The sequence below is a fragment of the Globicephala melas genome, chromosome 3, assembly GCF_963455315.2.
Source record: "Globicephala melas chromosome 3, mGloMel1.2, whole genome shotgun sequence".
Taxonomy (NCBI): Eukaryota; Metazoa; Chordata; class Mammalia; order Artiodactyla; family Delphinidae; genus Globicephala; species Globicephala melas.
Genome location: NC_083316.1, coordinates 165,896,281 through 165,921,554, shown reverse-complemented (window position 1 = coordinate 165,921,554; position 25,274 = coordinate 165,896,281). Strand labels below are relative to the sequence as shown.

The 25,274-nt window shown below is 47.1% G+C and overlaps 1 protein-coding gene across 4 annotated transcripts in view; it reads right to left on the bottom strand.

Moving 5' to 3' along the window:
- INSR (insulin receptor) overlaps positions 1 to 25,274 on the bottom strand; it is a 129,615-nt gene that overhangs the window by 42,516 nt on the left and 61,825 nt on the right. For all 4 annotated transcript variants that reach the window (XM_030879477.2, XM_030879478.2, XM_030879479.2 and 1 more), the window contains exons 3-6: positions 9,572 to 9,893; positions 2,979 to 3,127; positions 2,187 to 2,331; positions 823 to 1,037 (exon numbers count right to left, since the gene is read on the bottom strand). In XM_030879477.2, the coding sequence (XP_030735337.1) occupies positions 823 to 1,037; positions 2,187 to 2,331; positions 2,979 to 3,127; positions 9,572 to 9,893 (831 nt within the window). The remainder of the gene's footprint in view (positions 1 to 822; positions 1,038 to 2,186; positions 2,332 to 2,978; positions 3,128 to 9,571; positions 9,894 to 25,274) is intronic.

Below are 25,274 nucleotides of genomic sequence, written 5' to 3'. Positions count from 1 at the left end.
CCTCTCCTGTGTTCAGAGTCAAGAACAGGTCGTGCAAGTTGGCCCTGACCGCAAGTCAGGTACTTGGCCAGATGTGCTCAACCAAAGAACCACGGTCGGCACCAACAGAAGGACAAGTGGCTAATCGCTACTGGAAAAAGGGACTTTCAAGAATAGCATTTATTCTGACACAGTTCTGTCTTGTGTGTGAATTTTCATGCCCGACGTGTCAGAACACATAAGTCCAGTGCAAATGGACACATGCCAAGTGGGTTTAGGGAGCGTGCAGACCATCATACCTTGGAGTGTCAATTCCTTGGAAGGACAATGCCTTGGACAGAGTAATTCCCTCTGCCTAGATTGCAAGCCCTCCCTTAAGCTCTACCCCTTAAGTTCCAACCTTGCTCTCTCCCTCCCCTGAATTCTCACAGCTTCTGCCATAAGGAACCAACTTCACATGAGGGCATTACGGAAGCCTTGGCACCTCAATGCTTCAAGAGAAAACCTGTCAGAGGAGGGCAGTCAGCTGCCAGTCTCCAGCTGTAGCAACTGTAGAGCCTGCTGTAGCATTCGAGCCAAGGCCATATGTAAGATAAGTGACATTCATTCATTCATTCATTCAATGTTTATGTGGCATCTTCCAGTATCAGGCACTGTGTTTAATATTTGGCAAACAGATAACATGTATACATTCTTCCTCAGTATTTCAGAGAGCCTATCACACACATAGTTGTTTTAGCTCATTGGGGGGAAGCGACACTCCCCCGGGGGCCAGTGTGGTGGGGGAGGGGGAAGGCAGCCAAGTTATCTGGTCCGTGGAAGGACAAGGGCATCACCACTTACAGGACGCCTGGTCCCCATTGGTCTTCAGGGCAATGTCGTTTCTCTCCTGGCGCCCCTTGGTTCCTGAAACTTCCTCCATCTTGTGAATTTCTGACAAGCAGAGTTTGGGATTATAGTGGAAGAAGAGTTTCCCCTGAGTGATGGTGAGGTTGTGTTTGCTCCAGTCCCACAGCTGCCTTAGGTTCTGGTTGTCCAAGGCATAGAAAGAGTAGTTCCTATGGAAACACACACATGCCTAATCATTCATCAGCTTGTCGTCTCCAACTCCAAGATGGCGGGGCCATGGCTGGAGTTGATCTTGTTCAGTGCTCCGTCCCCAGTCCTAACCACTTGCTTGACACATACTCATTACATGTTGAAAGGAGGGTTAGATGGACAGGGGAAGTTGAGGAAGTCTTCAGGGCCTGGAAGGTATGTGAGATCAGTCTTGTGGGGGAGGAGGGTAAGACTGTGATGGATTGAGATATGGGTTTTGAAAAGGGGAAAGGCTGAAGACACAGAGGCACGTGAACTGGGCCCAGGGAAGAGCAAAGTAGCCTGTTCTGGCCAACAGATGACGGGCAAGACCAAAGAGATGCCATGGGCCAAACCCTCTAGTATACTGCATGCCAGACCGAGACCAAGAATACGTGATCTTCCTTGGTAGGCAGAGGGGGACCACTGAAGGTTTTATAACAACTCAGTAACCCAATTAGACCTGTGCCTTAGAACTAGGAGTGAGCCACCAGTACATAATGAATGGGAAAAGGGCAGCACCTAGATCTGTGTTATCCAACACTGAAACCACCAGCCACATCTGGCTATTAAGTACCTGAAATTTGGCCATTCTGAACTGTACCAGAAGTAAAAAACCACAGATTTCAATGACTTTGCATTAAAAAAAAAAAGGATATAAAAGATCTTCTTTATAATTTTTTGTATTGAGTCCATGTCAAAATAACAGCTTCAATGTAATGGGTTCAGTAAAATACATTATTAAAATTCATTTCACCTATGTCTTTTAAAGTGTTTTAAATGTGGCTACTAGAACATTTAAAGTCTCGTATGTGACCTGTATTATATTTCTGTTGGATGGCCCTGGTAGTTCTAGAACCAGCAAGAAAGTCATTGGAACGAGCCAAATGAAAGGTGTGAGCTTCGGCAAAAAGATAGTTTTATGGCGAAATAATATTCCACTGTATATATATATGTACACACACACACACACACACACACACACACATATACACCACATTTCCTTTATCCATGCAACCATCAGTGGACACTCAAGTTGTTTTCATGTCTTGGCAAAAAAACCTAAGTTTCTCTACAATAACTCACAAACTTCCTAATGAGCCCACAGATAGAGCAGCAGGCCCACATACCCGATTTCCAAGGTCTCCCCTCGAATCAGACGTAACTTCCGGAAGAAGGAAAGTGACACGAGGGCATATGATCGGCGGATTTTCAGATACCCTGAAATTTCTTCAATGAGTCCAAGGTTGGCCTCTAGCTCAGCTGCCAGGTTGTCTAAGGAAAGGAGAGAATGAATATCCAGTGGGCTTCTACCAAAATATTTTAACCTTTCCAGAATTCCCCATAGTGAAGGGTTAACCTACAGGCTGAAAATGATTTTCACGAGCCCTGCTCAACATACATCTACAAGGCAGAGTAGTTATGACAGAGATTGTCCTGCCTGCAAATCTGAATATATTTATTATAGTAAGATGCCAACCCTTGCTCCCTCCATCACCCTGCTTTGCTTGCCTTCATAGCATGAACCACTGCCTGGGTTTACATTATACGTTAATTTGTTTATTTGCGATATCCACCACGCACGGACTTTGCCTTGTTCACTGTGAGTATTCAATAAATGTTCGCTGAATAAATAAACAGAGAAATGCCTTTTTGCCTGTGACAGAATTTCTGGAGACATGGTCCCCAGACCTGCAAAAGAGGGCATGTTGCCTGCTTGTTAAAAATGCAAATTTCTGATGTCCCAACTCCCAGCTTTGAAAATCAGAATCTCGGGGTGGGGGGTGGTAAGGCCAGGACTGAGCTGTGAACTCCAGGTTTGGAAACAGATTCCCTGCATGAGTTTCTGGACTGTTTTCCTTCTGTGCTCGCAGGGAGAGTGGCTCCCAGCAGACAGCAACCCCTCCCCCTAGAGCACTCACTGCCCCCTCGAATGTTGATGATTAAGCTTCCGTTGATGATGGTGCAGCCTCGGAGCTCCTGGGCAGATGTCACTGAGTCAATGGTCTTCTCGCCTTCCAGGAGGTGGCACACCTTGGGACAGGGGCCCAGGCATGGAGTGCACATCAAGCTGCAGAAAGAGTGGAGAGAGAGAGAGGTCAGGGCACACAGGACCACACACACACACACGCACGCACACACAGCAGTGTATTGCACAGGATCCCAAGTGACCATAAGGCAGGATGCTTTACCCACAGAGCTGGTGACGTTTGGGACCAGAGAATTCTCTGTTGTGGGAGGCTGTCCAAACATGGTCCCCTGGGGGATGGAAGGGCAAATCACCCCCGGGTAAGAACAACTGCCTAAAGTGATAGGCTTGGGGTGTCTCTCCAGGGGGGCAGGTCCTACAGCATTACCTCAAGGTCAGGAGACTCATGTTTTTACTCCAAAATGATGGGGCTCCTGCCTTACCCCAAAGCGAGAGGATTCACACTGTACCCCATGGAGAAACACCTTCTACCCTGTGGAGACCAGACTCATGCCATTACATGGAACTGATGGGACTCCCGGCATTACCATGGTGACGGCAATGATGCAGAGCTGACGGGCCTTACGTAGGACTCATTTTGCCGCTATTCGAAAGTGGTTGAGCTGATACTGCTACCCCAGCTGGTGGAACTTAGGCTGCTGCTGCAAGGTGATGGGATGTTTGCTGTTCTGTGTGGGGTCTGACGTGACCAAACAACTATATAGGACGCGACTCCACAACCTACGGGCTATAGCACAACCTCACATTTGATAGTGGGTAACTGGAGGCAGACTTTGGCTTTGCCTTCCTGCAGCCTGATGTCCTCAAATTTATAGCCCCCAGGAGTCCTCTGGGAATCAGCCCTCCCCTACGCAGTGCCTCTGAGGTCAGTTCTTGGCTGGTACAGCCCTCCTAGGTCCAAGCAGGACACAGGACCCAGGGCAGCCTGAGCACAATCTTCCATCCCGCTGGGAATTCAGAGGTGGGCACACCCCCAAGCCAACCCAGTGAGGATTTTGCTAGAACTTTCTGGAAGGAAAAATTGTCTTCCTTCTGCAGTATCTAAGAGGGTATGGCTATGTTGCTAGCATGGAGCAAGGGACAAGGGAGAGGCTGCTGCCTGAGACCAAAACTAACAGAGACAGAAATAAAGCTTAGGATGGAAAGAAACTGATCGTATACATCCCTTGAGCTCCTGGATACAGCTGTACCTAAAGCGATTCCCTGAGCTTTTCGGTTACAGTCATCAGTAAACTCCTTTAATCTTGCTTGAGCCAGTTTGAATTGGGGTTCTGTCGTATGAAACCTCAAGATTCCCAACTGTTACGTTCTCAAGGTCTGTGTCCTCATCTGTGAAACGGAGGCAATCTTCACGGGGCAGGTAGTGATAAGGACTGAATGATATATACCACCTAAAGCACTCGGCACATAGAAACTAAAAATCGTTGGTCCATTGCTATGATGATCACTTTTTATTAGTGGTATCATTGTTGCTACTGTTGTAAATAACAACAGTAATTGTTGTTACCACACCCCTGCATATTCGATTCTTCAGAAAGATCTTGGTCACGGGTGACCACCTAGAGGGGTGGGATAGGGAGGGTGGGAGGGAGATGCAAGAGGGAGGAGATATGGGGATATATGTATATGTATAGCTGATTCACTTTGTTATACAGCAGAAACTAACACACCATTGTAAAGCAATTATATTCCAATAAAGATGTTAAAAAAAAAAAAGAAAGAAAATTGAAAGAACAGAAAAAAAAAAAAAAGAACACATCTGGTCTTTGTCCCAGGTCCTGGTGCAGAGCTTCAAAAGCACTTGGAATTTCCTGAGTTATAGGAACATCTTTGTTGTGCTAATGAGGTGACTTGTAGGGGCTGGTCACCAGAAAGACCAAATATGTGATTTGGAGGGTTGCATCAACCACTTGACCTCCAGAGAGAGAAGGGGGGCTGGAGATGGAGTTCAAACCCACGGCCAATGATTCAACCAATCACACCTATGTAGTAAAACCCAGAGGAAAACTCTGGACACCAGCTCAGTCCATTTTTCCGGGTGGTGAACACACAGCTATGCTGGAAGGGTGATATCTCTGATTCCATGAGGGGATAGGAGCCCTGCGTCTGGAACTCTCCCAGCCTCTGTACATCCACAATAATAAGGCTGTAATTGCAATTGTAAGCCTGACATGAAGCTTTCTGACTGCTGAGGCATCTGTTTCAAAAGACATCTGTCAGGCTTCCCTGGTGGCGCAGTGGTTGAGAGTCCGCCTGCCGATGCAGGGGACACGGGTTCGTGCCCTGGTCCGGGAAGATCCCACGTGCCGTGGAGCGGCTGGGTCCGTGAGCCATGGCCGCTGAGCCTGCGCGTCCGGAGCCTGTGCTCCGCAACGCGAGAGGCCACAACAGTGAGAGGCCCACATACCGCAAAAAAAAAAAAGACATCTGTCTTGAGTAAATGTAACACCAGGTCTATGACCCAGCCACTAGCAAAACAACCAGATAAGGAATTAGGCTGCCCCCACCCATGAAGGGGGCTCTTTCAGAAAGCCCTGGGGAACCTAGATAACTGACCACTTGACTGACCCTGCTTCCCCCTTCCTGTACCCTAATTCCTGCTCTTAAGCTTTAAATTCACCATAGAGTGAACCCATAAAACCCTAGACACCCCACCCTCATACCCTAATAAAAGCAGACCCCCCCCCAAGGATTCCTCTCTCTCTCTCCCTTCCTCCCTCCCACTCTTTTTCTCCCCTCTCTCCCTCTCCCCACCCCTGCTCCCCACGACTCTACTGTGTGGCTCTCCAGGACCTGTGAGTAACAAATCTTGTTCTTCGAGGGTCCCTGATGGTTTCTCACTGAAGTGCATCCTGGGATCATAATAGGAACCTCAGAGCTGCCCCAGCCATAAATAGGGGCCCCAATGGGAGAGTGTCTGTAGAGTTCGCTATGAGTGATGCATGCCCAGGTAAGCACTGCAAGCATCCCTAACCCAAGCTGCTACCATCAATAGGCTTGGACCAACAGAATAGTATAGACTTTTTTTTTTCAGCTCTGTGAGTTGTCCTAGCAAATTATTGAACCCAGGGGGTTTATGGGAGCCTCAAAATTTATAGCCAGCCAATCAGAAGTGTGGGTGACCTGGGGACCCCCAAATTGTGGCTGGCATGTGAAGTAAAGTGGGTCTGATGGAGAACCAAGGCTTTAACCTGTGGGTCTGATGCTAAGCCAGGTGGTTGAGGTTGAGCTCTATCGCAGTACACCCAGTTGGTGTCAGAGCAGCTGGGGTGGAAACAGAATAATGACCAAACGTTTGGGTTCTTTTGTTGGTTCTACAAATATTCACTGAGCATTTATCATGGGATAGATGATGCTCTAAGCCAAAGGCAAGCAAACTACAGCCCACAGGCCAACTCCAGCTGGCCACTGGTTGTGGTAAATAGAGCTATATTGGAACACACCCACAACCACTGGTTTGACTATCATCAATGGCTGCTATCACTCTATAAGGCCAGAGTAGAGTAGCTGCAACCATACAGACCTCAGAGCTGAAAATATTTACTATCTGGCCCTTTGCCAATGGCAGTTATAAACCACAGGTGCACAGAAGTGAAGAAACAACCTACTTTCCCTGTGGGAAATCCACACGTTCTTTCCAGCCCTTCCCACCAAGAAGTGGAGTCTGCCTTCTCATCCATGGAATCTGGGCTTGGCCATATGAATTGCTTTCCCAATGGGAGGTTAGCAAATGTGATACAGCAGTGGCTTAAGAAGTGCTTACCCAGTAAAGCATGCCCTTCCTGGCTACACACGGAGAGAGGTCCCAACTGCCCATGCAGGATATGAGAGGTTACCTTGTCCCATCTCATCAGAGCTCACCCAGCCCTCCAGTCAATGCACAGACTCCTTAGAAATCATACATGAGTGTTGTTTTAAGTCACTAAGTGCTGGGGTGGTTTGTTACACAGCATAAGCTAGCTGATACACTTGTGAAGCGTATGGTCTCGTTGGGGAAGATTAATCAATTGACAATTAAAATATCAGCTAGTGGTAAATAGCATGAAAAGAGTTAAAATGGAGTGTTGTGCCCAAGAGCAACCAGATGGCTAGTTCAGAAAGAAGGTCATACAGGGAAGGAGTCTCAAAAGAAGTGACGTTTAAGCCTGTGACCTGGATGACAAGGAGAAACCAGCCATGCGAAGATCAAGAGGCAGAGAATTCTCCACACCCTTAACATGCACCCCAAATATCTAATCCTCCTCATCTCACTAAAGAGCACCCCACCAGGTATCTGGGAATGACCATAGATGGTGACGCCTCTTAATGAACCCACATGGGTTCCCAGACGTCTGCTCTAATAATATCAAGAACTACTTCCCAGGGACTTCCCTGGTGGTCCAGTGGTTGGGACTCCACGCTCCCAGTGCAGGGGGTCTGAGTTTGATCCCTCGTCAAGGAACTAGATCCCGCATGATGCAACTAAAAGAGCCGCATGCCACAGCGAAGATCCCGTGTGCCGCAACTGAAGGATCCCGCATGCCACAACTAAGACCCAGTGCAGCCAAATAAGTAAATAAATAAATACATATTAAAAGAAAAAAAAAAGAACTAGTTCCCAGATAAGCCAAAAGAATGGAAGAAAACATATCTGGCCCTTTTTAATAACAAACCACATTAGAAAACACGACAGCACTGAAGTCTTTCACAAAATAAAATAAAAGCTTCAGAAGGAAAACAAAAATTTTTTTAACCTACAAAGTAAAATACTGCCATGATGGGTCATAATTAACATCCCTCACTATCCCCTCTTTCACTCAGTAAACGTCCCAAGCATCACAGGACAAGCCGTCAATTTCCTGGGGCTTCAATCCTGGGGTCACCGGCATCAGCAAAACATCAAAGGAAGCTGTTCTATTTTTCAGATCTTTGTTATGATCAAAAAAAAAAAAAAAAAAACTTTAAAGCCAACGTCTTTTAGTGGAAGATGTTAATATCCATGCTTTATCTCAAACGTGAAAAAAAAAAACAAATAAATCAAGAGGAATATGATAATTTTCCCAATCTTACTGATAAACTGGCCCCAAAGAAGAAAAAATAGCTCTGTCTGGCATGCAAAGGTGATTTATAGAAGCCTATTTTTGGTCAACAAAGCCACTTGATAGGTTTTATCAAAAATGAGTAAAACAAAACATACTGTACTTGCAGGTTTCACAAACACTCAAAGAGAGGCTCCTAGGAACCGGAATAAAGATTGTTTTCCTTCCCACCCTCCCCACTCAGGGAAATAAAATTTCCCACCAGAACCTGCTCGCTTGGCTCATTTTCAAGTCTGAAGAGGAAGGTTTTTTACGTATGCAGGTCAGCTCAAGGCCCTTAGACGTACGTCTGTTTCTGATTTGTTTTTGGGTTGTTTTGTGGGTTGGTTTGTTTTTTTCAGACCCTCAACATAAAAATCAGGAAACAGGTTTTTAAAACTCAGTTACAGCCCTGAGACACCAAAATAGCTCATCTGAGACGCTAACAGCATGAACAAAAAGTCTGAGATGTGGGTAGGAAATCTGACTCACCGTCGGGGAGAGAAAACCTTGCTTTTTCTCACCTAAATAGTAGGAAATGGTTTGATGGCATTGTCCTTCAAAAGACAACAAAGCCTTGAGAACAATCTAGAATTGAGTCCCTCTTCCTGGCACTCCAGGTTAATCTCAGGACACCACCCAGATCCAGCTTGGAGAAAACATTGAAAACATCTGAGTTCTGATCTTGATTGTGAGAATCAGGCAGCTACATCAGTGGGAACAATCGGACCATCTAAAGGGCTGTAGACAAAACCAAAACTTCTATTTTCTTTTTTTTTTTAAATTGTATTTATTTGTTGTTTCTGGCTGCGTTGGGTCTTTGTTGCCGCACACGGGCTTTTCTCTGGTTGCAGTGAGCGGGCGCTACTCTTCGTTGTGGTGCGCGGGCTTCTCTTTGCGGTGGCTTCTCTTGCTGCGGAGCACGGGCTCTAGGCACACGGGCTTCAGTAACTGTGGCACGCGGGCTTCAGTAATTGTGGCTCGCGGGCTCAGTAGTGGTGGCTCACGGGCTCTAGAGCGCAGGCTCAGTAGTTGTGGCGCACGGGCTTAGCTGCTCCGCGGCCTGTGGGATCTTCCCGGACCAGGGCTCGAACCCGTGTCCCCTGCATTGGCAGGCGGATTCTCAACCACTGTGCCACCAGGGAAGCCCAAGACTTCTATTTTCAATGCTAAGCATAGAAAGCTTTACATTTTCGGTATGCAAGATGCAGAAAATATTTACCCTCTGGCCCTTTGCAAGAGAAAGTTTGTTGACTCCTGTTCCAAAGGCCAGCACCAAAACCAGGAAGCAGGGATGGCATCCGAGAGACCCACGCGCGTCACTAATCACCAGCAGCTTCCTCACTCACAGTCAATTAACTCTAGTTTTCCACACAGTTTTAATAGGCAGCATCACCAACACCAACCCCATGCCCCTTCCCCTCTTTACCACCTGCCCCCAACCCCGGAACCCGTACCCAGGACTCACTTGCTGGAATTCATCGTGTACCCGGAGGGGCACTCAGGGATGCACTTGTTATTGTGAATGACATACTGGTGGCAGCCCTGCCTCCGAGAGTTCTTGCATTTGTTGTGCAGGTCCTGGCAGAAGCTGAAGTTCACACAGCGCCAGTCTTGGAAGTGGTAGTAGGGGGGCGGGCAGGTCTCCACGCACCTGCCATCCAGGTAGAAGTTGCGACAGGCCACACACTTGGTGGGGTCGTCAGGCTCAGAGCAGTTGCCCAAGCACTCACTGTGGCAACAGAGACCCTCAGCGGTGCAGCCGTGAGACTTACAGATGGTCGGACACACTGGAGAGAGAAAGAAAACAGCTGGTCAGTGGCTTTGCCCAATTCCTGTCTGCACAACAGCGAATCTGGATGAGGAAGTGCAAGCCAAACAAAATAATAACAGTAACAGCTCACTTCTGCAGCACTTGCTACGTACCAGGCACAACTATTAACTCATTTCAGCCCCCAAGCCAGTGACGTGCTTGTAGATGCTTAACAGCTTCTTCAGGGAGCGGGGCAGAGATGCTCTGCTTTATAGCGTTTGCCAATTTCCATGGTGTAAATACTCCCACTACGGTTCCTTTCAAGCTACCCCACCTAGAGTTACTGAACGTGGAGCCAGTAAGAGATACACAGTATCACAGCATTAAATAGCACATCTATGGTATAGATGCAATAGTAGCAAATAACCTCAAAGGCATAAATCGTAGGAAAATGTAGTGAGATGATTAGGAAGTGGTGAGTTTGGAGTATTTATTACCTTTGTTTTAAACATAATTTGTTTAATTGTAAGTTGATATCATTTAAATTTTAACAACAGCTTGTTGAAGAACCAGATTTCCTGAAAATTACACAATTGGCTTTAGCAAGCCAGCTCCAGCACGCAGCTGCAGGACTGGTGTAAATAGATATATCTGCGGCTTCTCTGGTGGCGCAGTGGTTTAGAATCCGCCTGCCAATGCAGGGGACACGGGTTTGAGCCCTGGTCCGGGAAGATTCCACATGCCGCGGAGTAACTAAGCCCGTGCGCCACAATTACTGAGCCCACATGCCTAGAGCCCGTGCTCCACAACAAGAGCAGCTGTGACAGTGAGAAGCCCGCACACCGCAATGAAGAGTAGCCCCGGCTCACCGCAACTAGAGAAAGCCCACGCACAGCAACGAAGACCCGATGCAGCCAAAAATAAATTAATTAATTAAAAAAAATTTTTTTAAGATAAGAACTCTTTAAAATAAATAAATAGATAATGATCTCCATTTTACAAATGGGGAAACTGAGGCACAAGGTGGTTAAGCAAATGGCCCAAAGGTCATTCATTGCTTCAACACACATTTGCTTGCACTGATCTAGATATTACAGCTGCTGCAGGAACATGGTGGCCACAGACCCTGCCTTTGGGACCACATGGTCCGATGGAGGAGACATATTCATTATTTAAAAGTATAACTGCATAAACAGCAGGCACCGTGCTGGAAGTAAGGAGGTGGCATTTCTGCTGTGACCTGCGGGAGATCATGAATGGGAAAGGAGGGGGCTCTGCGGATGGCAGGCAGAGGCTGTGCGTGGATTTTGCGGCTGGAGTTTCTTATTTGATGCAACCGAACATGTCCACTGAAGGCTGGACTCTTCCCTGGCTTCCTGCAGCAGCTTGGAACACATCCCCTCTCTCCCGATATCTCACTACTCATGACTTCCTGATTCCCCTTAATATGGGTCCCTCAGCATCTGACCTGGGCTTCCATGACCAGCCCTCCCTTTCCAGGCTGCCAGCAAATTTGTCCCTGGACCGATGGCTTCCCTGAGGCTGGAAAGACCTCGGCCACAGCAGAGCCTGTTCCCTGGATGCCTTCTTTGCTCACTCCGTGCACACCTTGGAACGTGGTTTGGAAGCTGGGGAGTGTTCTTCACTCCAAATCCTCAGGCCCTTTGATTGCTGCAATGAACATTCCGGCCCACGTGGACCCCACCAACCAGACCCAGGGAACTGACGAGGCTTCTGAAGCCATACTCCCCCATGAGCATCGCTGTTGGATGCAACTTTCTGTGATGATGGAAATGGTCTCCCTTGGCACTGTCCAACACGGTAGCCACTTCCCCGCGGCTGTGGAGTGTGGTTAGTGCAACAAGGAACCAATTACTTTTATAATTGCAGCAAAATAGGCGTAAAACTGACCATCTTAACCATTTTTAAGCGCACAGCTCGGTGGCATTAAGGACATTCACATTGTTGTGCAACCATCCCCACGGTCCATCTCCAGAACTTTCTCATCTTCCCAAACTGAAATTCTGTCCCCGTGAAACACTGACTCCCCAGCCCCTGGCCCCCACCATCTACTTCCTGTCTCTGTGGATTTGACTCTTCTAGGGACCTGCTATGAGTGGAATCAGATCGTGTTTGTCCTTTCGTGTCTGGCTTATTTCACTGAGCATCATGTCCTCAAGGTTCATCCATGTTGTAGCATGTGTCAGAAGTTCCTTCCTTTTTAACAAAGGCAGAATTCTTGTTGACAACATCACCAGTGGGTGCTTGACTATATCTTGATAAGGAGGAAAACATCTATACACAGTAAGATGAGCTAGCTTGAATAACTGTAGCTGCTTACATTTATACAATGAAAATCAATCATGTATGTCAAAAAGGGGAGAATCCGGGGCTTCCCTGGTGGCGCAGTGGTTGAGAGTCCGCCTGCCGATGCAGGGGACACGGGTTCGTGCCCCGGTCCGGGAAGATCCCACATGCCGTGGAGCGGCTGGGCCCGTGAGCCATGGCCGCTGAGCCTGCGCGTCCGGAGCCTGTGCTCCACAACGGGAGAGGCCACAACAGTGAGAGACCCGCGTACCGCCAAAAAAAAAAAAAAAAAAAAAAAAAAAAGGGGGGGGGGAGAATCCAAGCTTTGTATAGGTTCTTAGGCAAAATTTTCTGGAATTTTAATTCTCTCCAAGCTTGTTATGATCCAAAGGGGAAAAAAGAGTCATTGAATAAGAGATGTGGAATGTGCAAATCATGATTAACAAATAGAGCTGGTTTTGCCATAAAAAAAATAAAAGGTTCCTTCCTTTTTAAGGGTAGTACTATTTCATTGTGTGTATATACCACACTTTGTTTATCCATTCATCTGTCAATTGACTCTAGGGTTCCTTCGACCTTTTGCTCACTGTGAATCATGCTGCTGTGATAATGGGTGAACAAATATCTCTTCAAGACTCTACTTTCAGTTCTTTTATGTATATACCCAGAAGTGAATTGTTGAATCATGTGGTACTTTTATTTTTAATGTTTTTATTGAAGTATAGTTGATGTACAATGTTGTGTTAGTTCCAGGTGTACAGCACAGTGATTCAGTTTTATATATATATACTTCTATTCTTTTTCAGATACTTTTCCTTTTAGGTTATTACAAAATATTGACGTAAACCACAGCAATATCTTTTTGGATCCGTCTCCTAGAGTCATGAAACAAAAATAAACAAATGGGACCTAATTACACTTAAAAGCTTTTGCACAGCAAAGGAAACCATAAACAAAATGAACACACAACCTACAAAATGGGAGAAAATATTTGCAAAGAATGTGACTGACACATTGTTTGCACTGACACATTGTGACTGACAAGGGATTAATTTCCAAACTACTTTTAATTTTTTGAGGAACCACCTTACTACTTTGCACAGCGGCTGCACCATTTTACATTCCCACCAAGACTACACAGTAGAAGGTTCCAGCTTCTACTGAGGAACCAAACTTTTCATTGCATTTTAATTTTAAAATTTGGGGGGCTACTGGCTCTTGTATTGGACAGCAGAGTCTTAGCGAAAGAAACTCCTTGCCAAAGCCTACAGGTCTCATGTGGTCTAGTGCCTGCAGTCTCTCTGAGTCCTTCTCCCAAACCCAGGCAGTCGCCACTCCAGCATCCTTCCTGCCCCTCACACACCCAGGCTCAGCCCTACCACAGGACCTTTGCATCTGCTGCTCTGGCTGCAGCATCCTCCCCTTATCCTCCCATAACTAGCTCCTTCTCAACCTTCAGGTCTCAACCCCTTAGAAAGATCTTCCCTGACCTCCCCTCTGGAAGTCACTTCACAGAGGAGAGAAGACTTGCTCAGCTGAGATGCAGCATGAACCCGACATTCCTGGGTCTCAAGAAGGACACGGCCATCCACAGGGTCCACCCAGTCAGGGGGAGGAGTGACACGCATACAGCTCTCCACCCACAGGCATGCCACAAAGCTTTCTCTAAAGAATCCATGACAGCCTCAGTTTTCTTGTCTGTCAAATGGGGATGATAAACCCTTAACTCCTTCTCACGCTTAAAAGAGGGGATGCGGGTAAGGAACTGGATTCTTTGATAGACACAGTGTAGGCTGGATATCAGTTAGCTACTCTGGGCATTATTATTATTTCCATTGTCATTAATAATCTGTCTACGAGGACCCAAGGAACTCCATGGCAGGAAGCAATATAGAAAGCAGACAACTATTTAGGACCCACAAAGACTCCACCCTCTGGGAAAGCACATGTGCGAGCAGGAAAGGGCCTGTTTCCTGGGCTGGGGCTGCATCTGAGGGTCAGCCCTTAAGTTCAAAAGAGGTGTCAGCAAAGACCTCACAAAAACTTCCCAAACACATAAGCTTTCCGGCCTAGACAATGCTAAGAAAAACGATCCAACACTCACAAACAAGGCCAGAGGTTAACCACAGGGCTATTCAATCTTCCTCTGGAGCCCTGCCTAAGAGGCCCATCTGAGAACAACTTCATTCTCCAGCAAAGGAGCTGGCAACATTTTCCCATGGAGGGTCACAAAGCCTATGTTCGGGGCTTATGTTCGGTGTCACAACTAGTCCACTCTGCCGCTGTGGCGTGAAAACAGCCCAGAGAAGGCTTATGGGGACAAACGCATTGTGTCCAATAAAACTTTATTTACAAAAGCAAGCAATGGGCTGGATCATTTGCCAACCCAGGCAAATGATCAGAGGTAAGTTTCAATACAGTGAAACTTAACCTGTGATTGATTAGTTTTTTTTTTTTAATATTTATTTATTTATTTGGTTGTGCTGGGTCTTATTTGCCGCAGGCAGGCTCCTTAGTTGAAGCTCGAGGGCTCCTTAGTTGCAGCATGCGAACTCTTGCTGCGCCACGCACGTGGGATCTAGTTCCCTGACCAGGGATTGAACCTGGGCCCCCTGCCTTGGGAGCGTGGAGTCTTAACCACTGCACCACCAAGGAAGTCCCTGATTCACTATTTCTATTAGCACCTCAACTCCAGGAAGTCAGATGTCAACTTATAGATGGATATGTTGTAAATCATTTTTTATCCCATAGAAGAAATAACCTCCAAAAATGACAGGTTTATTGCCCCTGGGACATTAAGTGTCCCCATATCTAACTTTGCAATCCTAGTTCAGTGACTATACATGTTTTGGCTTTACCATCCAGCCGGTGCCCTCACTAAAGGGTTAAAAGTGTTGACAGGTGCTTTTTTTTTTCTTTGCATAAGAGTTGTGTATTTTAACTTTTGAAGACTATACTTTGATAATGATAAGTCTGCTCTGGGTGTCTCCCATTCCGTTTCCAAGTACTTTATCTTATTTAATAGAAATGCCACTGTGGGTGTCCCCCACCCAGGTTGAATTATGAAAACCACACATCTGGCAAGATGAAAATGGAGGAGGCGTCTGACTCTCCTCTCCCTGTGCACCTTGCCCTGCCCTTTTATAGACACCAAATGAGCCACAGCCACAGTCCCAGCAGCCCTGGCTCAGAGGGCCACCACACCCAGGCTGTTTCTGCCAGAGACGATGGCAGCCTTCTCAAGAAAATGCCCAGCAGTCCGGGAGCTATGGACCTTCCCAGGACAGGTACGTGATGTGTGTGTATGCAACGTCCACACGCCCAGACCTCCCTCCTCCAAACACACAAGTTCCTTGTTCATCCCTCTCCCATCCCCCACACCCCACCCAAGCTGCCGTGGGCTGCTGGCCTCAATTTCCTCCCAATTCTCCCCTAAAGTTTCCAAAAGCCCCTGGTCTCCAGTTCCACTAGCAGAAGCAGCCACTACCCTCAAGTGGCTTTTTCACTACACCCCGCTGAGAAGATTGAAAACTGAACTCTAAGCAGACCGGCAGAGCGGGAAGGAGGGAACAGAGTCAGCGTCCTCTGGTTGGACCCTCTGAAATAAGTGGAAGGTTCTTCACCAAATGATGCTTTCCCCAGAGAGAGATCTACAGAAATGCCAACTGGTTTAAGAGATGTGGTATAAAGCAAAGGAGACAGGTGCAATTTGACCTCAGTATTTCTACTGCTAGGAATTATCCTGCAGACAAGGACCATATGTGCACTTAGACACCTAGACAAGGATATTCTTTACCCTACAGGACATTCACCATTGGGGTTTATAACTGCAAAAGCCTGTAAACGATGTAAAAGTCCAAAGCAGGAGACCGTGTAAATAAATTAATGTGGATCAAGGAAGTAGAATAGTACGCAGCTGTGAAAATGGAAGTGGCTCTATGTATTTTGATGTTGGAGTCACTTCCAAGATAGCATTAAGGGGAAAAAAGTGTCGAAAGCACATAGCTTGTTCGTGGAAAAAGGAAAGAGATGTACATTGTGGGAATACAAAATGGACAGCTAGCGTGGGAGACAGTTTGGTCGTTTCTTATAACCTTAAACATATACTTCTGATCCTTACCACAGAACCTAGGGCTTTACCCGAGTGAAGCGAAGAACAAAACACTTATGCACACACAAAGACCTGTATTTGAATGTTTACAGTGGCTACATTTGTAATCACCCCAAACTGGAAACAAACTAAATATCCCTCAACTGGGGAAGGGATGAACATTGTATCTCCATGCCACAAACTCTAGGGAGCCGTCAAACTAGAATGAAGGGCCGATTTCCACAACACAGGGATGAATTTCAAACGCAGGGCATTGAGTGTAAGAAGCCCGTCTCCAAAGCTACACATTCTAGGATCCCATTTTATATGACATCCTGGAAAAAGCAAAACTCTAGGGACAGTGAACCCATTAGTGGTAACCAGGGGCTGGAACTGCAAATGACACACAGAAATTTGGAAGATGATGGAACGATTCCGTGTCTTGACTGTGGAAGTGGTTACATGACTATATAATCAGTGAAAACTCACAGAACATTACACCAAAACGGGTGAACTCTGCTGTACGGAAATTACACCTTAAAATGAGGGGGAAAGAAAAGGACAAATAGGACATATGTCCGTCTGGAAGGGACACAAGAAATGTGCCCCGTGACTGCCTGTGGGGAGGGGAATGTGGATGAAGTGGAGGGTGGGTGGCAACATCCTTGCATGTCAGCACAAGTTTTTTAATTTTTTCCTATGTATGTGTACGCCCTTCTATAACCGACCTCTATTCAAAAATACATTTTTAATATAACTGAATCACTTTGCTGTACACTTGAAACTAACACAACACTGTAAATAACTATACTTCAATAAAAATTTGAAAACTAAAAATACATTTTTAGAAACTCTGCTAGATGATTAAGAAATGTTTTTGATCCATTATACCATTCTACCCGCAAATATTCCTGTAGTGACTGTGTCAGAATAGCCACCAGGCATCAACGAGAGCTTTACAAAGTTTCTCTTAAGATCTTTTTTTGCCTTAGTACAAAATCAACAGTCAAAGCAACTAAACACCAAGTGTGCTCCGGGGTTGGAATCTGGACCAGGTAGAAATATTATTGATGATAGACAACACTGGGACAACAGATGAGATTTATATAACAGACTGTGGATTCAAATACTTTGTCGGTGTTAATGCCCTGTTTTTAAGCACCATACGGAGGTCGTGTAAGAGCATTTTCTTGTTCCTAGAAAATACCCCCGAAGAATTAAAGGCAAAGGAACATCAGATGCGCGCATCTGACTCTCCGATGATTCAGGGGGGAAAAAATTAATATGTTTATAATGTGTACATAAATATATCAGAGAGATAATAAAACAAATGGGGTAAAACTAGTGAATTTAGATACAATTCTTGCAAGTTTTCTGTCAACTTGCAAACTACATCAAAATTAAACGTTACCAATTTATAACCAAGCAAGGTTAAAAGCTGCAATACTGGGAGAAAACAAAGGCCCTGCGGTAAATAACATGCTTATAAAACTACAGCCACTTTTGGTTTCTTTGCCTTTTTAAGTTCAAATCAATTTGGTTTTTCTCAGTTAAGTAGATATATGGTAAAAACAAAACAAAAACTTTTTTTTAAAAACCCCTTTTAAATGTTTCCATAGCACGACATATGTTAATAACATCTTGCTACATTCCTTTCCAAAGCCCGTGGTTAAAAAAAAAAGATTATTCCAAAAATTACTGCTTTCCAGAAATTTCCAAACGGAACAGTTGCGTCATGGGCCTGCAGACACATTAACCACAGGGCCTCGTGGCTCTCCCTGAAAGTGTGAATATTATAAACTCCATAAAGTAATTTACTTTGTTTCCATCCTAAGCCTTTCTCTGCCGCGCCCGCCCCAGACCCTGACAGACGAGGTTCGAATCCCCGGAGCCCCGGGGCGCGGGCAGCACTTAGTCGGGAAATTCCTCCCCTTGGAATCTAGTTGATTTAATGGTGGGATTGGGCGGGGGGAGCGCTAGGTGAACTTTTGACGGCTGGGTGGTCAACAAACGCCCTTTCGGGTATGCGCTCCCTGAGAAGCGGCGACCGCAGGAGGTCGCGTCCTTGAAGCTAGGAAGCTCCCCCTTTCCTCCCCAGACAATGCCACCCCCGCGGGCGCGAGTAGATTCGCTTCCCAGATGCGTTTGGAATCGAGTGGCGGAGCTCTTCGGAGAAATACGGCGTATGCAGGCCAGAAAGGAGGCGGAGCCCCGACGGGGTGGGGGCCTCCCCGCTAAGGCAGCCTCAGGATTGGTTGGTTCCAGGCATCTATGTGTGTGTTCAGGAGGGGCGGACGCTGGGCAGGAGAAGCCCCGCCCCCGCGAGCTAGTGGCGGCCGCGAAGCACAAAGCCCGAGGCGCACTCCGCTCCTGGGAATCCAGGCCAGGCAGTGACGGCGGCCGCAGCACCGCCCTCGCGCTCAACCAATGGGCGGGCGAGCTGCCGGGGCGCTGGCCCCGCCCCCGGGCGCTCGGGGCTCCGCTCGTCCGACTGGCGCTCCGGCAGTGACCGCCGCCGGGCGGTCCGCGCTGGGGGCTCCGGGAGGGCCTCTCGAGGGTGCAGACCTTGAAGGGCGGGTCTGCAGAGGATGGAACTTTGGATAAAGTTAAAGAAAAGGTGAAACCGAGTGTGCGGGCCGCCTCAAGCAGCCACCGGGTGGCTTGGGCCGCGCGTGGAGCTGGGCTTGTGCCCGGGAGATCGGGTCACCGCGTGGCAGGCAGCGCCTGGGATGGCCGAGGGGGGGCCCTGGCCCCAGGCCTCACTCGAGAGGGGCCCAGAGAGGGGCAGCGGCTCGCCAGGGGTCGCACAGCACAGTCTCCCAAATTGGGGGTGAGGGGGGCGTGGCAAGGGGAGAGTCCCACTCTGTCGGACCCTACCCACAAGGTTTCGACCCCTCACTCGCCCGGAATACCAAGGACCATACTCATAAATTACATTCTTAATAAAACTTACAAGGTTTCTTTTCGGGGTGCCCTCCGGCCACTGTTCCCCCAGCGTTTGAAGATGTCCACCTATACTTGCAATTCCAGGAGACCGAAGCAGCAAATGGGCATTCACTAACGCCCCCCACCCCATTCCACGTGAATACACTTTAAAATGTGTATTCCGTTTGCAGAATACAACATTCAACCCATATCGGTTAATAAGCTTTTATTAACCCTATTATTCAAACAACCATCTCCATTACAGATGGAGAAACTTAAGCACAGAAGGCGGCTTTGCTAATGCCAGCTCAGCTAGCAAGCAGCAGGGCCAAACTGGAACCCAGCTCTCCCAGGGAGACTGGGACGGCGTGTGGCATCAGGGACTTGTGACACTGTGGGTTTCATTCAGTGTTTCCCACTCTGACCCACCTGGATTTGGCACCTTCCTGGCATTGGGATTCAGAAAGGGATGGTGACCTCGGCTCTACTCTCCCAGGATGCACAAAAGAGACAGACAGGTAGGGCCCATGAAGGGGAGGCTTATTACTGCGTCTGTCTTCTTACTGCATCCCAGTGCCAGGCACACACAGCAGGAGCACAGTGAAGCTCATGGGGGCGGGGGGAGTGGAGGGAATCAGGTGACTGGCTTTATCCCAGCAGGAGAGGGACAGTACATGCAAATGTGTGAATCATCAGGGCTGCCTTTTACTATAAACAGTTCAGAGTTGATGAAGGGCAAAGTACAGAGGAAAAGGTATGGGACATCAGGCCAGGCAGGACGGTTAGGGAGCCGAGGGGCTTGGACTTTGCATCACAGGAGGAGCCAAAGAAGGGCTTCAACCAGAAAAGGCACCACCAGATCCACATTTGGGGCCAATTTTCTGGCTCTCTGGTGGGTGGCTGAAGAAGGCAAAAGGGAACAGGGAGGAATAGGCTGGCTTCTGAAGCCATCGGGGAGGTGGAGTCATCAGGACTTATCACATGGATGACTCCCAAGTTTCCACCTTGGGCAGGTACACAAGACGAACTAAGAAGAAAAACTAGGTGCTCAAACTTGGACCATCTGAGTTTGAGGTGTGGAGTTCAGGATGTCAGGACTTCTGCAAATGATTGATTGTTTGCAGTTGCTAAGTCACACCTCAAACAACCCCAGCCTGCTCCTGAAAACCACTCTTGCTAAAGTGCCTGGGTCCTTGTTTGTTGTGGACATTTTAGAACTTCCCCCTCATTTATGTATGTAATACATACGCATTTTAGGCAATTAACTGTAGCAATGACTTCTTAAAAGTTGTTGAGTTTTAAGGGCTTCCGTGGTGGCACAGTGGTTGGGAATCTGCCTGCCAATACAGGGGACACGGGTTCGAGCCCTGGTCCGGGAAGATCCCACATGCCACAGAGCAACAAGCCCATGCACCACAACTACTGAGCCTGCACTCTAGAGCCCACGAGCCACAACTACTGAGCCCACATGCCACAACTACTGAAGCCCACGTGCCTAGAGCTCATGCTCTGCAACAAAGAGAAGCCACCACAATGAGAAGCCTGCACACCGCAACAAAGAGTAGACCCCGCTCACCGCAACTAGAGAAAGCCCACGCGCAGCAATGAAGACCCAATGCAGCCAATAATTAATTATTTTAAAAATTGCTAATTTTTTTTAAAAAGTTGTTAAGTTTTAGCCTACTTGTGTTTTCTACTTCTTGAGCCAATGTAACTTTTACAGGATTTAGAAATTAATGGCAAGAGAGCACAACTTATGAGATGTGGGCATAGCTGTTCTCAGGGGCAAATTCAGAGCCTTAATTTCTTGCAAAAGGAAATGATTAACCTAAATAAAATAAGCACTTAAACCAGTAAATGAAGTTATTTTAATAATATTCCCCCAATTATTTATTACCAGAGCTGGCTTTATAATTTTTTCATGGATTTTAAGTTACATTTCCATTTTCCTTCTTTATTTTATGTACTTGTTCTTCCCACATCCTTTTTTTTTCTTAGTTACACTATATATATAGTGTAACTCTCTATATACAGAGTCTTCCTGCTAAAACAGCACTGTCCAATAAACAGTCTGCATTGACAGAAAAGTTCTGTATCTGTGCTGTGCAGATAGTAGTCGCTAGCCACATGTAGACACTGGGTGTTGGAAATTGGCTAGTGTGACTGAGAAACTGAATTAATTTTCCTGTGGCTAATGGCTACCCTATTGCACATTGCAGCTCTAAAAGCTCCAGCCCTTGAACTTGTCAGTTCTGTTTTTTTTCTAATCAGTTAGTCCCTGCTAATTTATTATTTCCTTCTTCCTGTGTAGATTTGTTTCATTATTCGTTGTCTCATTTTTGTGATTTCTCTATATAATTATTTAAGTCTGCATTCACATCTCCCCAGTCTTCTAAAGCATCTATCCTTGCAGTGCTGAGATCCACCTTTGACCAAAGTTAAGAGTTGTGTTTTGTTTTTAATTATCACATGGCGGGAGTTTGTCTTGCATGCTTGTTTGGTTAAGCTTTTAAAAATTAATTTCCAGTTACGTGTACTTGCAGCCAGAGATTAGGCAGTTCAACGTCTGCTTTTTGGAATGCGTTGGGTTTCATTTTTTTTGTTTTTGTTTTTATTTGAGATTTAACAGATGATTAGTTTTTCTAAATATTCCAAGAGCACTTTAAAATGTGTATTGTTTGCAGAATACAAAGTTCAGCCCATATCTTTTACCACGATCTTATTAACGGTATTATTCAAACTCCTTGTTGCCTAATTGAGGTTTATCTACATAATCAAGGCTATGTTTGTGACTCCCCTGAGGTTTCTTTTTTTTTTTTAATTTATTTTTGGTTGCATTGGGTCTTCGTTGCTGTGTGCGGGCTTTCTCTAGTCGTGGCGGGCAAGGTCTATTCTTCATTGCGGTGCGCAGTCTTCTCATTGTGGTGGCTCCTCTTCATTGCGGTGCGTGGGCTTCTCATTGTGGTGGCTTCTCTCTGGTGGAGCACAGGCTCAGTAGTTGTGGCACGTGGGCTCAGTAGTTGTGGCGCACAGGCTTAGTTGCTCCACTGCACGTGGGATCTTCCCAGACCAGGGCTCGAACCTGTGTCCCCTGCATTGGCAGGCAGATTCTTAACCACTGCACCACCAGGGAAGTCCCTCCCCTGAGGTTTCTTAATTCTCCTTGTATTTCCTACAATTTGTTCTCTAAAGTTGGTTCTATGAATACTCTACCCTCATTAAAGACTGTCCCTTCACCAGTGGAAAACCTCTCTCCCCTTTCCTCCCGGATAATGCCTGCTGCCTTGAATTCTCTGCATATTTTCCTCGTTCATATTTGCCCACAGGTTTAAATTTTCCGTGTCATTTTTGGAATTAGGTATAACCATTTTCTTTTTTTCTTAATTGAAGTATAGTTGATTTACAATGTTGTGTTAATAGGTATAACCATATTCTAGTGGGGAGAGTTGAGAGAGAGAGAGAGAGAACCACAGCCTCCATGGGAACAAGGGAGTGGGAATGGGAAATGTCAGAGTCTGAAATCTGTCTCTGTGGAAGGTCTGCATTGCAAGAAGGGTTTCCCTGGGGACAATCTCAACCGTAAAAAGGTCCACTCACATGACTGATGGCTTCTCATAACAAGTACGCGGTGGTCTTGAATAGTGTACATGTCCACAGAAGCCAGTTTCCCTGAAGCTGCTACACCCACAGGCTGGCAGAGTTTAGGCACAGTGACAGGGAATGGAGAACATTTCCTCAACTCCTAAAGGACAAAAATAAACAGTAGAATGTACTGCCTCTCTGTGGAGACACCATGAGATGGAATCATCAGAATGAAAAAAACACCTATTTTAAATTCCATCGTGACCAAAAAGAGACAACGTTCGGCTTATTTCCTTATTGAGTTGGTTCCTAAAGCCAGTCTGGCTGCCTTCTTTTTCCATCTAGGAGAAATGAGAAGCTTGGTGTGGCGTGTCCATTCCAGGAGCCCCGTGGCTGTTCTTGGGACACTCCAGTGTGTACACTTCAGACACTGCTATTCTACTAGAAAAAGATGGAGTTCTCTGATGGGGGTGGGGGTACCCATTTGCTGCCCATGTTTATTTCGACTTAAGAAAAGAATGTGTTTGTCCCTTTGCCACTGGATCCTCAGACTTTTACTGGGTCTTTGGATCCACTTTGCAGCCCTCCATCTACCTGAGTAAACACCCCGTACACCTGGAACTTCCTGGCTCTGCTTCTATCTACGATGCCAAGCCCCAGCACACACTTGGGAGAAATGCATGAAGGAAATTAAAGCTGTGTGAATGCTTTCCCATCCGACTGAATGCAAGGTATCATCTAAGGAAGTTCTAAGAAAGATGGATAGCATTTCAACTCCCAAACCAAGTCACCTGATGGCGAGAAAGCTTACTGGTAAAAAACGCCTCTCTGGGCTTCCCTGGTGGCGCAGTGGTTGAGAGTCCGCCTGCCGATGCCGGGGACGCGGGTTCGTGCCCCGGTCCGGGAAGATCCCACGTGCCGCGGAGCGGCTGGGCCCGTGAGCCATGGCCGCTGAGCCCGCGCGTCCGGAGCCTGTGCTCCGCAACGGGAGAGGCCACAACAGTGAGAGGCCCGCGTACCGCAAAAAAAAAACAAAAAAAAACACGCCTCTTTTACATGCATACTACGATCATGGAGGAATTTTCTTTCCCCACTCGAATCCACAATAGCCACTCCCTCACTCTCCCGCCAGTATTTATTCACAGGTGGATGTCTTCTGCACCATGGAGGTGCCCCAGAAACCCTTTTGACCCCCTACAGACAGGTTCTCTGACTACTAACTTTTAGTTTCTTAATTAAAACGTTGACTAGGCAGCAAAACACACCCTGTTGCCAATCCCATCACCGTCTTCCTTCTCGGTCCCTCAATCAACAGCTCTGAGCTCCTACTGAGCGGCAGGGCACCACCCTGGGCGCTGAACACAAACTGGTGAATAGAACAGACACAGTTCCACCGCCTCCTGGGGAGACAGAAATCGGTGCACCAGCACAAGAACATTTTGTTACAAATCAAGAACATTTTGTTACAAATCATACTCCAAGCAAGTTCACAGTGGGGCTGTAACAGGCCTAACCTGTTCATTTCCTCAGATGGTTATTCTGTAAAAGCTAAAAGAGTTTCTTTCTTGCCTTGAACAGCCAGAGAGCCAAATGCCATCTACTGGCTGAACCCTCTGCCTTACCTTAGTCACGCCAGTTTTCCCCTCCATCTTTGCCATGTGATCAAGTTGATGGACAGACGGACAGTCAACCATGCTTCCCGGTCCCTCGGCCTCCAGGCCTGGGATGGGGAAGGTGTGATGGGCTCAGATCGTCCGAACGGGCTCTCTCGAGGCTCACCCGTCACACCTGGGATCCACAGCTTCAAATCACTCACGGGTGGAGCGCAAAGAATTATGAAGCCAGGCAGACCTGGGCTTGGAGTGGATGCAGCCATTTCCTCATCATATGACGCCACTTTTTGTGCCTTGGTTTCCCCATGTGGACACGGGGACAGTAATAGTACCTTGGGCTGTCCTGAGCATCAGATGGGATAATGCCTGAAATGTGCCTGACACAGCATCTGGCCCCTTGCAGGGTTTGCAAAGGTGTCATCAGCAGCAGCAACAATTTCAGACATCTCCTCTCTCAGTCTCCTCCATAACAGTGTCCAACATCCTATGGGGAAGTTTGCAGTACGTGGGCCTCTCACTGTTGTGGCCTCTCCCGTTGCGGAGCACAGGCTCCGGGCGCGCAGGCTCAGCGGCCACGGCTCACGGGCCCAGCCGCTCCGCGGCATGTGGGATCTTCCTGGACCGGGGCATGAACCCGTGTCCCCTGCATCGGCAGGCAGACCCTCAACCACTGCGCCACCATGGAAGCCCTAAATGACCAAATTGAAAGCGTGCCCCCAGAAACATTTGTTTCCTTCCCCTTGAGGTGTTCTTGGGGAAACTGTGTTCATCCTCACTTCTGCATGTCGCTCCACAAATCTGCCAGGTATGGGAGGAGGGACAGACTGAGACATGGTTTCGCGGGTGACCCTGGACTGACGGCTGATCCTGCAAATCCAGCTCGTGGCTGTGCTCCGTCCAA